Raw genomic sequence first — 12,252 nt, forward strand, 5'->3', positions numbered from 1 at the left:
CTCTCCTCCTTGAACAAGATGGGCTCAGCTCCACAAGCAACAGCCCAGCGTTCAAGGCTAGCTCTATAAATCTGTCCAGAGGGGGGGCCGGCTGCCCCCGGTTTCCCGTGTGTAGTGATGACTAATTTGGAGCTGCTGGAGTCGGACTACTAAGGCAGAGTTTACAGAAGGACAGGAGAAGTCTGGCAGTTTGGTAAAGCAACTGCAACGGAGACTAAAGTCAAATGAGAACTAGGGCCAGACTCACAACTCACAGCAAATCCTTAACTCAATTTCATTCAATGCAATCACTTAAACTTTTTCCAGCACTTCCACTCTTAATGCCATTTCAACTTCTGTCAGTATTTCAACTATTTCAAATGTCAAACTGGAAATTTTATTGAGAAAATGTATTCAGAAATTCCCAAAATTGACTCCAGCTGCTTCCGGTGCTTATGCTTATACATTTAAATTGGCAAAAATGTATTGTAGGACAGCTCAAGCTCAATTAATAAGTTTTATCTCAACAATTTCAACTTTCAGTACTTCCACTTCAACAGACACTTCAGCATCACTCAGCGCCTCCACTTACTGCTTGCACTTAAACTGAAACTTCGGATTATTTCAGCACTTTCACTACTGCCACTTCAGTAAATTCCAACCCCCTCTTCAGCTTCTTTCATCGCAACTCACAACATTTAGCCTTTTCTTGTTTTATTAAATCTTATAATTTTGCTACTTTACAAACATGTCATTTTTAGGGCTGTCAATCGATTAAAAACATTTAATTGCGATTAATCCCAAATTAAATTGCACATTTTTTAAAATGTATCTTAAAGGGAGATTTGTCAAGTATTTAATACTCTTATCAACATGGGAGTGGGCAAATATGCAAATATATTTATTATTGTAAATCAATTAACACCACAAAACAATGACAGATATTGTCCAGAAACCCTCACAGGTACTGCATTTAGCATAAAAAATATGCTAAATCATAACATGGCAAACTGCAGCCCAACAGGCAACAACACCTTTCAGTGTGTCAGTGTGCTGACTTGACTATGACTTGCCCCCAAACTGCATGTGATTATCATAAAGTGGACCTGTCTGTAAAGGGGACACTCGTGGGTACCCACAGAACCCATTTTCATTCACATATCTTGAGGTCAGAGGTCAAGGGACCCCTTTTCAAAATGGCCATGCCAGTTTTTCCACGCAAAAATTTTGCGTAAGTTTGGAGCGTTATTTAGCCTCCTTCGCGACAAGCTAGTATCATCACTCCAGCTTTAAAACTGAGCTACAACGTAAAAATCGCAAGTTGCGTTAAAGAAATTAGTGGCGTTAAAACGAATTTGCGTTAACGCGTTATTATCACGTTAACTTTGTCCTAGTAATTGTGTCCTTTTTTTATTGTATGAGAAGTGTTGTAGTTTCCCCCCTCAAGGTTTTAAAGTCCAACAATCTCGACTCTTTTAAATTCTTAAACTTCAACCGACACTTCAAACTCTTTCAGGTCTTCACTTAAAAAAACAAAACCAAAACCAAAATGCAGCTTTTCTAACTCCCACACCGTCCACTGTACACTCAACAACTTCAACTTCTTTCAGCACTTTTTTTTTAATTCAACTTCACTCAGCGCTGACACCATCTGACACTTTCAGTGCTCACACTTAAACTGAAACTATTTCTGCCACTTCTACTACTTTCAGTATTTCAGCTATGAATATAGCTAAATTAAATTCAGCCCATCCAGCTGGCCACATAGAAACAAAATGCCCCGTTGCACTAATGCACAAGACCACTGTACGGAATGTATCATTTATAGTGCCGGATATATTAATAATTTCATTCTAATATAATCTGAATTACTCCGTTATTTACGCCAGCTCTGGTTGATCAGAAAACGTAATTTGATGTGTGCCTCACTGCTCAGTGTATCTCCAGTAACACATACATAGAACCTATAACAGCTGCAGGTGCACCCGAGGGAGCATCTCTATCTACGAGCCCTGTGGTGGCCTTCAAAGTGTGCATGTGGTGTGTTATTGCTCATGTCATGCTTCCATGTAAAGACAGCTATTTATGCCACTGGAACAGCTTCAAGAAAGCGTGTATCCAAACCGTCTGCCCCCTCATCCCGTCATGTTGGGAGATAATCAACATATTTCCACTATCTCCCGCTCATTATTACTGGACACGCTGATTACAGGCTGGATTTATGGAGCTCTGAAGCTCTGAGGCCACACTCCCCCTTGCTTTGGCCAGGCCTCTGCTGGAACTGGGTAGAAGTCGAGACAGAGGATGACAGCGAGGAGGAGGAGGTTGACTGGAGAGAAGGATGAAGAGGAAGAGATGGGAGGGTGGAGGAGAAGAAGAGAGAAACGAGAACTGGACTGTGGAGGACATAAATATAAGAATAGGAAAGAAGGAAAGGAGAAGACAGGAGGACGAAGGGGGGAGAGATGAAGGTGAAAGGGGCCATAGAAAAAAAGCAAAGATTATTATTATTATTTGTTATAAATAAATTATATTTGATTAGTCTGAGATAAAATCATACTTAAAGCGGTCATTATATCCTGACAGTAGTGCATGAGACAGGTAACCTGAAAAAAATAATATGCCTCGGTGTCCTGTGGTGTCCTCCGGTGCTCCGAACGTCATCTACAAGATTTCACAGACCGGAAAAAAACAACCAATCAGAGCCGAGCTGGAGCCTGGCCGTCTCTGAGCAGCTGTCAATCACTCACAAACTACGATCAAACGGTCAAACTAGGCAGCGCTGATCAAATATGAATCAATATTATGTAACTGTAATGCCAATTTCTCTCCTCAGATGTTTTCTGTAGTGCCTATTTCACTCATAAAATGTTTTCAGAATCATCTTGTAGTGTACTGTTTAGCTGTAAATTGAGAAAGTTTGTGACCCGGCAGCCATGTTGAGATCAGCTGAGGAAATACTAAGCACCGCCAACCAGCCGGAGCAAAATTTCTACAGCTAAACAGTACACTACAAGATATTTCTGATAACAATTTACGTGAGAAATAGGCAATACAGTAACTGAATATTAATTCATATTTGATCAGAGCTGCCTAACTTGACCGTTTGATTGGAGTTTTTGACAGATGCCTCAGTTGAATGAACAGCCAATAGGAACGCTCTCTCTCTGAAATGACCTGTGATTGGCCAAAGTCTCCCGGCTAGATTTCTTTAAAGCCTGAAAACAGAGCCATGAGGAGGTGCAGAAGTCTAGTTTTCTCTCAGAACACTTGAATTACAATATGCTGAAAGGTTATTATGGACCCGTGGGTGTTGCACCCGTCTGTTGTACACTTTTTCCTGAGATGAAACCAAACTAAAATCTGTAAAAAAAAGTGCTTCAGAGAATGAATTCTCTATAAATAACGGTGTAAATCATTTTACAAATTTCATGATAATTAGATGATAATTAGCAAGTAACCTATTTGAAATTTATTTTCAATTACTGCCAAATTACCCCCAAAATTGACCTCAAAATGCATTGAAAATTACTTTATTATAAACATTATTTAACCATTGTATGCTAAAATAGCATACAATGGTTAAAATAGGGCCCTTAGGCTTGAGAAGCGGCTGTGCACTGCTCTTCATCAGAGGGGGAAAACCAAAACTAATAGAGGACACTTCTGATCAGGCGCAAATCTCACCATTGTGTGACTTATTGTCTACACAAATGTAACCTGGTAACTAATGTAATGATATTTAAATAAATAAAAAAAAATGATTTGCTAATTATTCTCTATTTATCATCAGACATGGAAATAAAAGAATATCAATTAACTTTGTATTCTTTTCCTGGAAATGTATTACCAGCTATTGGGAAATAGCGGATATATAATTATTAAATAATGTTTATAATAAAGTAATTTTTGATCAATTTTAAGGTAAACATTGGGGGTAATTTGGCAGTAATTCCAAAGAAATTTCAAATAGGATATTTCCTAATTATCACCTAATTACCATGAAATTTTACCATGAAGTGTAACCAAATGTTTTTGTAACATAGTTAAACTCATGTTTAATTTGGGACAACCAACCATTGTTTTTCGTAGAGCTTTTATTTTATAAACAGTGCATCTAGCATTGCAGACAGCCAAGGCTTTTATTTTGTATAATTAATTGCAGGTGCACTGTGGGTAACCTGCAGCAGACAGAAGCTCTCCTGTTGTAGGTAAGTTGGTCCGGTGCTAGCTCCTCTATTATTACTTGTTAATAATATAATTTAAGTTGTCACACAGTGTGGAAAAGTCTACAATATCCTATTATTCAACGCTGTAACTCACTTACAACACATTTGGTTCACTTATCATTCCTGAAAATGTATTATTACCGGTTGAGAGGCGATGCTAATTATGCTAATGATGCTAATGAAAACGTGCCCGCTAGCTTAACTTGTGACGCACAGGCGACTAGACCTGAAGCTCCGGAGCCTCATGAGGCTCTTCAGCTCCTCTCCAGTGGCTCCCTGTGGATTTATAATACAAATAGTGGAAATTAATAACTTTTTTTTGCTTACATTTTCATTTCTATTTATCATTGTTATTATTGAGTATTAGGGCCACATTGAGGAAAAAAAAATAATCTGAGATTTCGAGAATAAAGTCATAATATTAGTATATATATATATATATATATATATATATATAGTAGTATATATATATAGTAGTATAGCAGAAGTAATTTGACGTGTTATTTTATTTTTTTCTCGTAAAGTTCCGACTTTATTCTCGTAATATTACGACTTTTTTCTCATAAAGTTACGACTTTATTCTCATAAAAGTTATGAATTTATTCTCGTTATATTACAACTTTTTTTCTCGTAATATTATGACTTTATTCTGTAAATCTCAGATTTTTTTCCCCTCAATGTGGCCCTAATACCTCGTAGTACATTTGCACTTTGGCCCTCACTGCATTAGACTTATATACAATATACTTAGACTATAAACTGTGTTTCCTTCATCACAATGTTCAAATGTTTTGTGGCTCCAGGCAGATATTTTTTATTTTTTTTGCCTAAAATGGCTCTTTCGATAGTAAAGGTTGCTGACCCCTGGTCTAGACTGTCCTTTCATCCAAGTTGGACCAAGCTGTGCTGACCATGTTAACATTATTCCTGACCTGTCTGGTTGTGTGTATGTCCCACTATACAGGTATGATATGTTAGTTCAATATGCATGTAAAATAGGTGAAGTAGCGTCGCCATTTTGGCTCAAATTCACTACTTTATTAGGCTAAAAGCCATATAATTAATTATCTTTAATAAGTTTGTTGAGCAGAACGTGCCCACTGTGTTTTTGTAACACTCCTGAAGGTGGCAGCAGAACACAATAACATGTAAATCTCTGCTGTTGTTGAGGAAAAATAAAAAGGAATGGGCTTTTAGAGTTTGGGATGAAGAAACACACTGTTAGCTGAACTGTTAAAATCACATTTAATTATTTGGCATTGATATGAGTGTATGTGAATGCCAAAGTGTGGAATGTGGAGAGATATTTCATGCATTTTATGCTCATGTTTTACAATATAATTGTAAACTGGTAAACAGTCATTTATAACTTTGTATTGAAATGTATTTTCATTATGCATCTATCACTATACAATCACAATGTAAAGACAGCAGAAAGAAACTCATGCTGTGGTAGTAGTTAAGTATTTAGTGATGTAGACATTTCTTCAGTAACTTTGCCTTGTGATGTGATGTCTCAGTCAACATTACATAAAGTGAAATATGCTGTTGTTGTTCTAGCTTTCTTAAAGGTCCCATATCGTGCTCATTTTCAGGTTCATACTTGTATTTTGTGTTTCTACTAGAACATGTTTACGTGCTGTAATATTAAAAAAAAACATTATTTTCCTCATACTGTGTCCCTGAACATGCCTGTACTCACCCTCTGTCTGAAACGCTCCATTTTAGCGCATTTTGAGGGAATTGCAACAGAATTGCAACAGAATTGCAACAGAATTGCAACAGAATTGTGTTGCTAAGCAACAGCTTGGTACTCTCATGTGTACTTCCTGTCAGCTGATGACATTCACATACACTGCAACCAGTAATAAACTGGGACACATTTAGAATGTTTACTTTTAAAATTGTGTCAAGGGTCTAAATATTGTATATTTGTGACATCACAAATGGGCAGAAATCCTGACAGCTTGTTTCAAATGCAGAGTTTCTGAATACGGGCAGTGTGTATTTCCCTGTGGATTGAGTGTTTTGATACTTTCACAGTATTTATATAGGACTTAAGCCTGCTTTATAATAAAAAAAACGTGAAAATCTCACTTTTTTATAATAATGGACCTTTAATGTTAGATGGCCTGTTATGTGATGTCTCAGCTAACATTACATAAAGTGAAATATACTGTTGTTGTGCTAGCTAGCTTAATGTTAGATGACCTGTTATGTCTCAGCTAACATTACATAAAGTGAAATATGCTGTTGTTGTGCTAGCAAGCTTAATGTTAACTGACTAGTGGTGAAAAAACGATTCAGATAGCCTACAGTACTAAACTCACAATGTGAAAATACTCATCTCCACTACAAGTTCACGTCCTGCATTCAAACCTTACTTGAGTATGTAGGCTAAGTATTATCAGTAAAATGGGCTTAAGGTATCCAAAATTTAAAAAGTACTCATTCAGCAGTAACATTTTCCCTGTCAGTGTTTTCCTATTATATATGATGTTTCTGGATTAATATTACTTCTGCATCAATGTGTATGTTGCATTTTACTGCTGTACATGTTAAGCTAAGCTAATTTGAACTATTTTATATACTGTTGGGTAGTTTAATCTACAGCAATGCATCATATTCTCAAAGATCATAAATTATATTTGTAGCATGGCTGTCCTGTAAGAACCACGTATCTCTAAAAAGTCAACTTTTCGTCAGAAAAACAGCCTTTTTTCAGCTTTGTTACACAGCATTTTCCTGCTGATCTGAGAGGGTTTCAAATAGTTTATTTAATTTAAGGAGGAGAAATCTCTCAACAAGGTTTTCACTGGACAGGAAGGGAATGAAAATCTGTAATCTGTAAAGTGACTAAAGCTGTTAGACAAATGTAGTGGAGCAGAAAGTACTATATTTGCCCCTGAGATGTAGTGGAGTGGAGTAAAAGAATAAAGTTGCATTAAATGGAAATACTTAAGTAAAGTACAAATACCTTGAATTTGGACTTAAGTACAGTATAACATTAGTTACATTCCACCACTGTAGCTGACTTTATTTAGCTGTATAGCAGTAGCAGACCAATGTTGGCTACTTGATATAGTAGTATGGTAGTATGTGCTAGTGTAAGCGATAGTTTGCTAGCGACATCCAGTGAGTTTGATATTGTTCAATATTTTCATTGTTCTTTTTGTTATACAAGATACTGCACAAGAGGAAATGCCATAAGACGATTGACTCCTTTTTCAAGTCAAGTAGTCATGTAAGTGGAGTTATAGTAACATGGGCTTGCTAGGTCTTTGTTTTGTAATTGCTTTTGCAATCCATGATACCAGTCATTCAATTTTATATTAGTACATTCATTTTGTTCTTGCATTATTGCTATGTAGGTTTTAATTTATGTAATTTAAAGCTGTTTGCTTGAGCTTAAAAACTATTTAAAAAAATCTGTACTAGCAACTCATCCTTATTTTTGCTCTTTTCTGCTTGTCTAGGATAAGCCATCATATCAGTCATCAACCTCAATGAGAGGGGACAACGTTAATGTTGCACAGGTGAGCAATCAAATTAAATAATTTTTTTCTTTTTGTTCTTATGTTATAGTTAACGATGAGTACATTTTAGCGTGTGAGTGGTAGAGAGGCTTTCAGCAGGAGACAGAAGAGATGGGGGGGGCATTCACCCACTCCGTTAAAATGACCGCTCCACCCCTGATTATGGAATTTTTGCCCAATGATGCCAAAAACGTTGTGCCTACCCTCGCTTGCAAGATTTCTCTAATATTGTGTTACCCTTGTAAGAGTAGGCTTGGCTAAATATTGTAACAAATTTAAAAGTCGTTTATCCATGTTTTTTTTCTCTTTTATTCAGTTTGCCTTGATGGCAAACGGTCAATGCTGCTATTTGACACCTGAAGAAAAGCTCTGTATTGCATTCGAGTAAGTAGCAAGAGCATTGAGCAAGGAGAAGCAGATGTTTTTCATCTACAAAATGACATAAGGGAAAAGCATAAAATTAAAAATCAAGTTATCTCAAAGATTTTAGGCTGGCTAAATCATGTTGAATCATTGTTGAATGAAGCCTGATCACAACGTTGAATCATTGTTGAATGAGGCCTGATCATTTCCATATCCATATCCAATGAATTGCCACCTTATCGTGGTAGAGGGGTTTGTTTGCCCCAGTGATCCTGGGAGCTGTGTTGTCGGGGGCATTAGCTCCTGGTAGGGTCTCCCAAGGCAAAGTGGTCTCAGGGGAGGGGCCAGACCAAGAGCGATTCACAGACCTCAGTGAGCAATATAAACTAGATATAGTAAGGCTCACTTCCACGCATACTCAAATGCCCCCGGCTGAGCACCGCTGTGTTTGAGTTCTCCAGGGAGAACGAGAGGGTCGCCTCTCTGCGGCTGCGAGTCGCTGAGAGGAAATCTCTGACTGTTGTGTGTCCTTATGCACCAAACAGCAGCTCAGAGTACGCGGCCTTCTTGGGAGTCTCTGGCTGGCGTCCTGGAAAGGGCGCCTCCTGGGGATTCTATAGTTCTCCTGGGGGACTTCAAAGCTCACGTGGGCAACGATGGAGAAACCTGGAGGGGGGTGATTAGGTGGAACGGCCTGCCTGATCTGAACCCGAGTCGTGTTTTGTTGTGGACTTCTGTGCTAGTCATGGATTGTCCATAACAAACGCCATGTTCGAGCATAGGGCCATTGGTACCAGAACACTCTAGGCCTTAGATTGATGATCGACTTTGTGGTTGTTTCGTCAGATCTGCAGCCGTATGTCTTGGACACTCGGGTGAATAGAGGAGCAGAGCTGTCAACTGATCACCACCTAGTGGTGTGTTGGATCAGATGGCAGGGGGGGGCTGCCGGACAGACCTAGTAAACCCAAATGTGTAGTGAGAGTGAACTGGGAACGTCTGGCTGAGGCCCCTGTCCGCGAGGTCTTCAACTCCCACTTCCAGAAGAATTTCTCGCGCATCCCGGGGGAAGTTGGGGACATGGAATCTGAGTGGGCTATGTTCAAAGCCTCCGTTGCGGATGTGGCTGCCAGTAGTTGTGGCCTGAGGGTCGTCGGGGCCTGTCGTGGTGACAACCAAAGAACCCGTCAAGGAGGCCGTCAAGCTGCAGAAGGAGGCCTTTCGGGCTTGGTTGGCCCGGGTTCCTTGGAAACCGCTCACAGGTACCGGTTGGCCAGAAGGTCTGCAGCTACGGCAGTTGCAGAGGCAAAAAGGTGTGGGAGGAGTTCGGGAAGACCATGGCGAAGGACTTTCGTTTGACCTCAAGGAAGTTCTGGAAACCTGTTAGACGACTCAGAAAGGGAAAGCAGGGCTTGACTCAGGCTGTGTTCAGCGGGGGAGGAGAACTGCTTACCCGGACTGGGGATATCGTCGAGCGGTGGAAGGAGCACTTTGATGAACTCCTGAACCCGACCAACACGTCCTCCATAGGGGAGGCAGAGTTTGAAGACTCAGGGGAAGGCTTGTCCATATCCTTGGCAGAGGTCGCTGAGGTAGTCAAAAAGCTCCTCTGTGGCAAGGCGCCAGGGGTGGATGAGATTTGCCCCGAGATGCTGAAGGCTCTGGACATTGTTGGGCTGTTTTGACTGACACGCCTCTTCAGTGTCGTGTGGAAGTCGGGGACAGTACCTGTGGAATGGCAGACCAAGGTGGTGGTTGACCGAAGGGAGTGCTCCAATTATCGGGGTATCACACTGCTCAGCCTCCCCGGGAACGTTTATTCTAGGGTGCTGGAAAGGAGACTCCTACCGATTGTCGAACCTCAGATTCAGGAAGAGCAATGCAAATTCTGTCCTGGCTGTGGAACAGTGGACCAGGTCTTTATCCTTGCGGGGCTGTTGGAGGGGTCATGGGAGTTTGCCCATCCAGTCTACATGTGTATTGTGGATTTGGAGAAGGCTTACGAACGTGTACCCCCGGGAGTCCTGTGGGGGGTACTGCGGGAATATAGGGTACAGGGGTCGCTGTTACGAGCCATCCGGTCCTTGTATGACCAAAGTGAGAGCTGCGTCCGTATACTCGGCACAAAGTCAAGCAGGTCTCCAATGGGTGTTGGCCTCCGCCAGGGTTGTCCCTTGTCACCAATCTTGTTTGTGGTTTTCTTGGACAGGATCTCAAGGAGCAGCCGGGGGGAGGAGAGTGTCCGGTTCAGGGACCTCAGAATTGCGTCTCTGTTCTTTGCAGTTGATGTGGTTCTGGTGGATCCATCGAATCGTGACCTGCAACACGCACTGGGGCGGTTTGCAGCCGAGTGTGAAGCGGTCAGGATGAGAGTCAGTACCTCCAAGTCTGAGGCCATGGTGCTCTGCCGGAAACCGATGGATTGCTCCCGCCGGGTGGGGAGTGAGTCTTTTCCCCAAGCAAGGGAGTTTAGGTATCTTGGGGTCTTGTTCACGAGTGAGGGTAAAATGGAGCGGGAGATGGGCTGCAGTAAAGCGGGCGCTGTACTGGACCATTGTGGTGAAGAGGGAGCTGAGCCGGAAGGCGAAGCTCTTGATTTACCAGTCCATCTACGTTCCATTCCTCACCTATGGTCATTTGGGTAGTGACCAAAAGAATGAGATCGCGGACACAAGCGGCCGAAATGAGCTCCCTCTGTAGGGTGGCTAGGCTCAGCCTTAGAGATAGGGTGAGGAGCTCAGACATCCGGAGGGAGCTTGGAGTAGAGCCACTGCTCCTTCGCGCTGAAAGTGGCCAGCTTAGGTGGTTCGGGCATCTGATCAGGATGCCTCCTGGACGCCTCCCTTTGGAGGTTTTCTGGGCACGTCCAACTGGTAAGAGGCCTCGGGGTAGACCCAGAACACGCTGGAGAGTTTATATATCTCGTCTGGCCTGGGAACGCTTTACGGTCCCCCAGGAAGAGCTGGAAATCGTTGCTGGGGAGAGGGACGTCTGGAATTCCCTGCTTGGCCTGCTGCCCCCGCGACCCGGCCCCGGATAAGGGAAAGAAAATGGATGGATGAATGAATTTCCATATTAATACAGCCCTATATTCAGAAACATTGCCTATTCACCACGTGATATCAGATGAATTAACAGCCTATAGTTTTACTATATGTTAAGCTATTTCTTTTGCTATTTAATATGATTTCATCACCTTTTGTGTCTCTCACAGCAACCCTGTCTCCTAGAAATCATGTTTGCATATTGTTTTCATAGTACCTGGTGTGGTGAGGAGGTAATAGCTGCCTGGATTATGTTCAGATACAGTACTTCTTTGAGTGAATGAAACACTGCACAACATTTCCTCTTTAATATTAATAATTTCTAGGAGACAGACACCTGACAGACACACACAGACACCTGAGACACACACAGACACCTGACCAAACACATTGACACACATTATTAGCTGCTATTAATGCTTCTTAGCCTGCTCTAGGGATTTTTAAAGTATTTAAAACAAAAAGAAAAAACAAGGATTGTGTACCTTAACTATCAGAATTTAGCATTACTCATTTCATTAATTTGGTCGCGTATTCTCTCCATCTCCTCAAGTATAAAGTGCTGGTAAGCAAGCGGTGCTGTTGTACATTTGCAGCTACACTCCAGGCGATCTCAATCTCTTTCACACTGTCCTCATTCAAATGACTATAATCAGAGCTATTGTGTGCCATCATCAGCCATGAGTGGAATATCTTCCTCCTTGCCTTCCTCCAACTCACTTTCTCCGTCATGATCAGCGGATTGTGCGCTAGCTTTAGCCGGGCCGTCTGAGCCCGACTTCTTTTTTGTGAATGTTGTTTTCATGCTGATAATGGGAAGACTGAAACCAGGCTACAATAAACCCTTTTCAACAAATGACTAGATTCATGATGAAGGACTGTTGCTAATAAAATAGCCAAACAATGTGCAAAGCCTTAAGCATCTCAGAGCGAATCTCATCCACACCTGGCACCTTACCGCTGAAGAGCTTCTTAACTACCTCACACACCTCTGCCAGGGATATGGGTGACGCTTCCCCCAAGTCCTCAAACTCTGCCTCCTCCACGGAGGATGTGTTGGTCGGGCTCAGGAGCTCTTCAAAATGCTCGATAATATCCTCA

The 12,252-nt window shown here is 41.4% G+C and overlaps 1 protein-coding gene across 2 annotated transcripts in view; it reads left to right on the plus strand.

Moving 5' to 3' along the window:
* The first annotated feature begins 7,684 nt into the window (after nucleotides 1-7,684).
* The window catches only part of LOC119477578 (delta(14)-sterol reductase TM7SF2-like), a 58,967-nt gene continuing 54,399 nt past the window's right edge, over nucleotides 7,685-12,252 (plus strand). Inside the window, exon 1 of one of the 2 annotated variants that reach the window (XM_037751721.1) lies at nucleotides 7,685-7,744. In XM_037751721.1, coding sequence (XP_037607649.1) covers nucleotides 7,734-7,744 — 11 coding nt within the window. In that variant the 5' untranslated portion in view covers nucleotides 7,685-7,733. The remainder of the gene's footprint in view (nucleotides 7,745-12,252) is intronic. The other variant, XM_037751719.1, reaches the window with a different exon arrangement.

Source organism: Sebastes umbrosus, chromosome 18, assembly GCF_015220745.1.
Source record: "Sebastes umbrosus isolate fSebUmb1 chromosome 18, fSebUmb1.pri, whole genome shotgun sequence".
Taxonomy (NCBI): Eukaryota; Metazoa; Chordata; class Actinopteri; order Perciformes; family Sebastidae; genus Sebastes; species Sebastes umbrosus.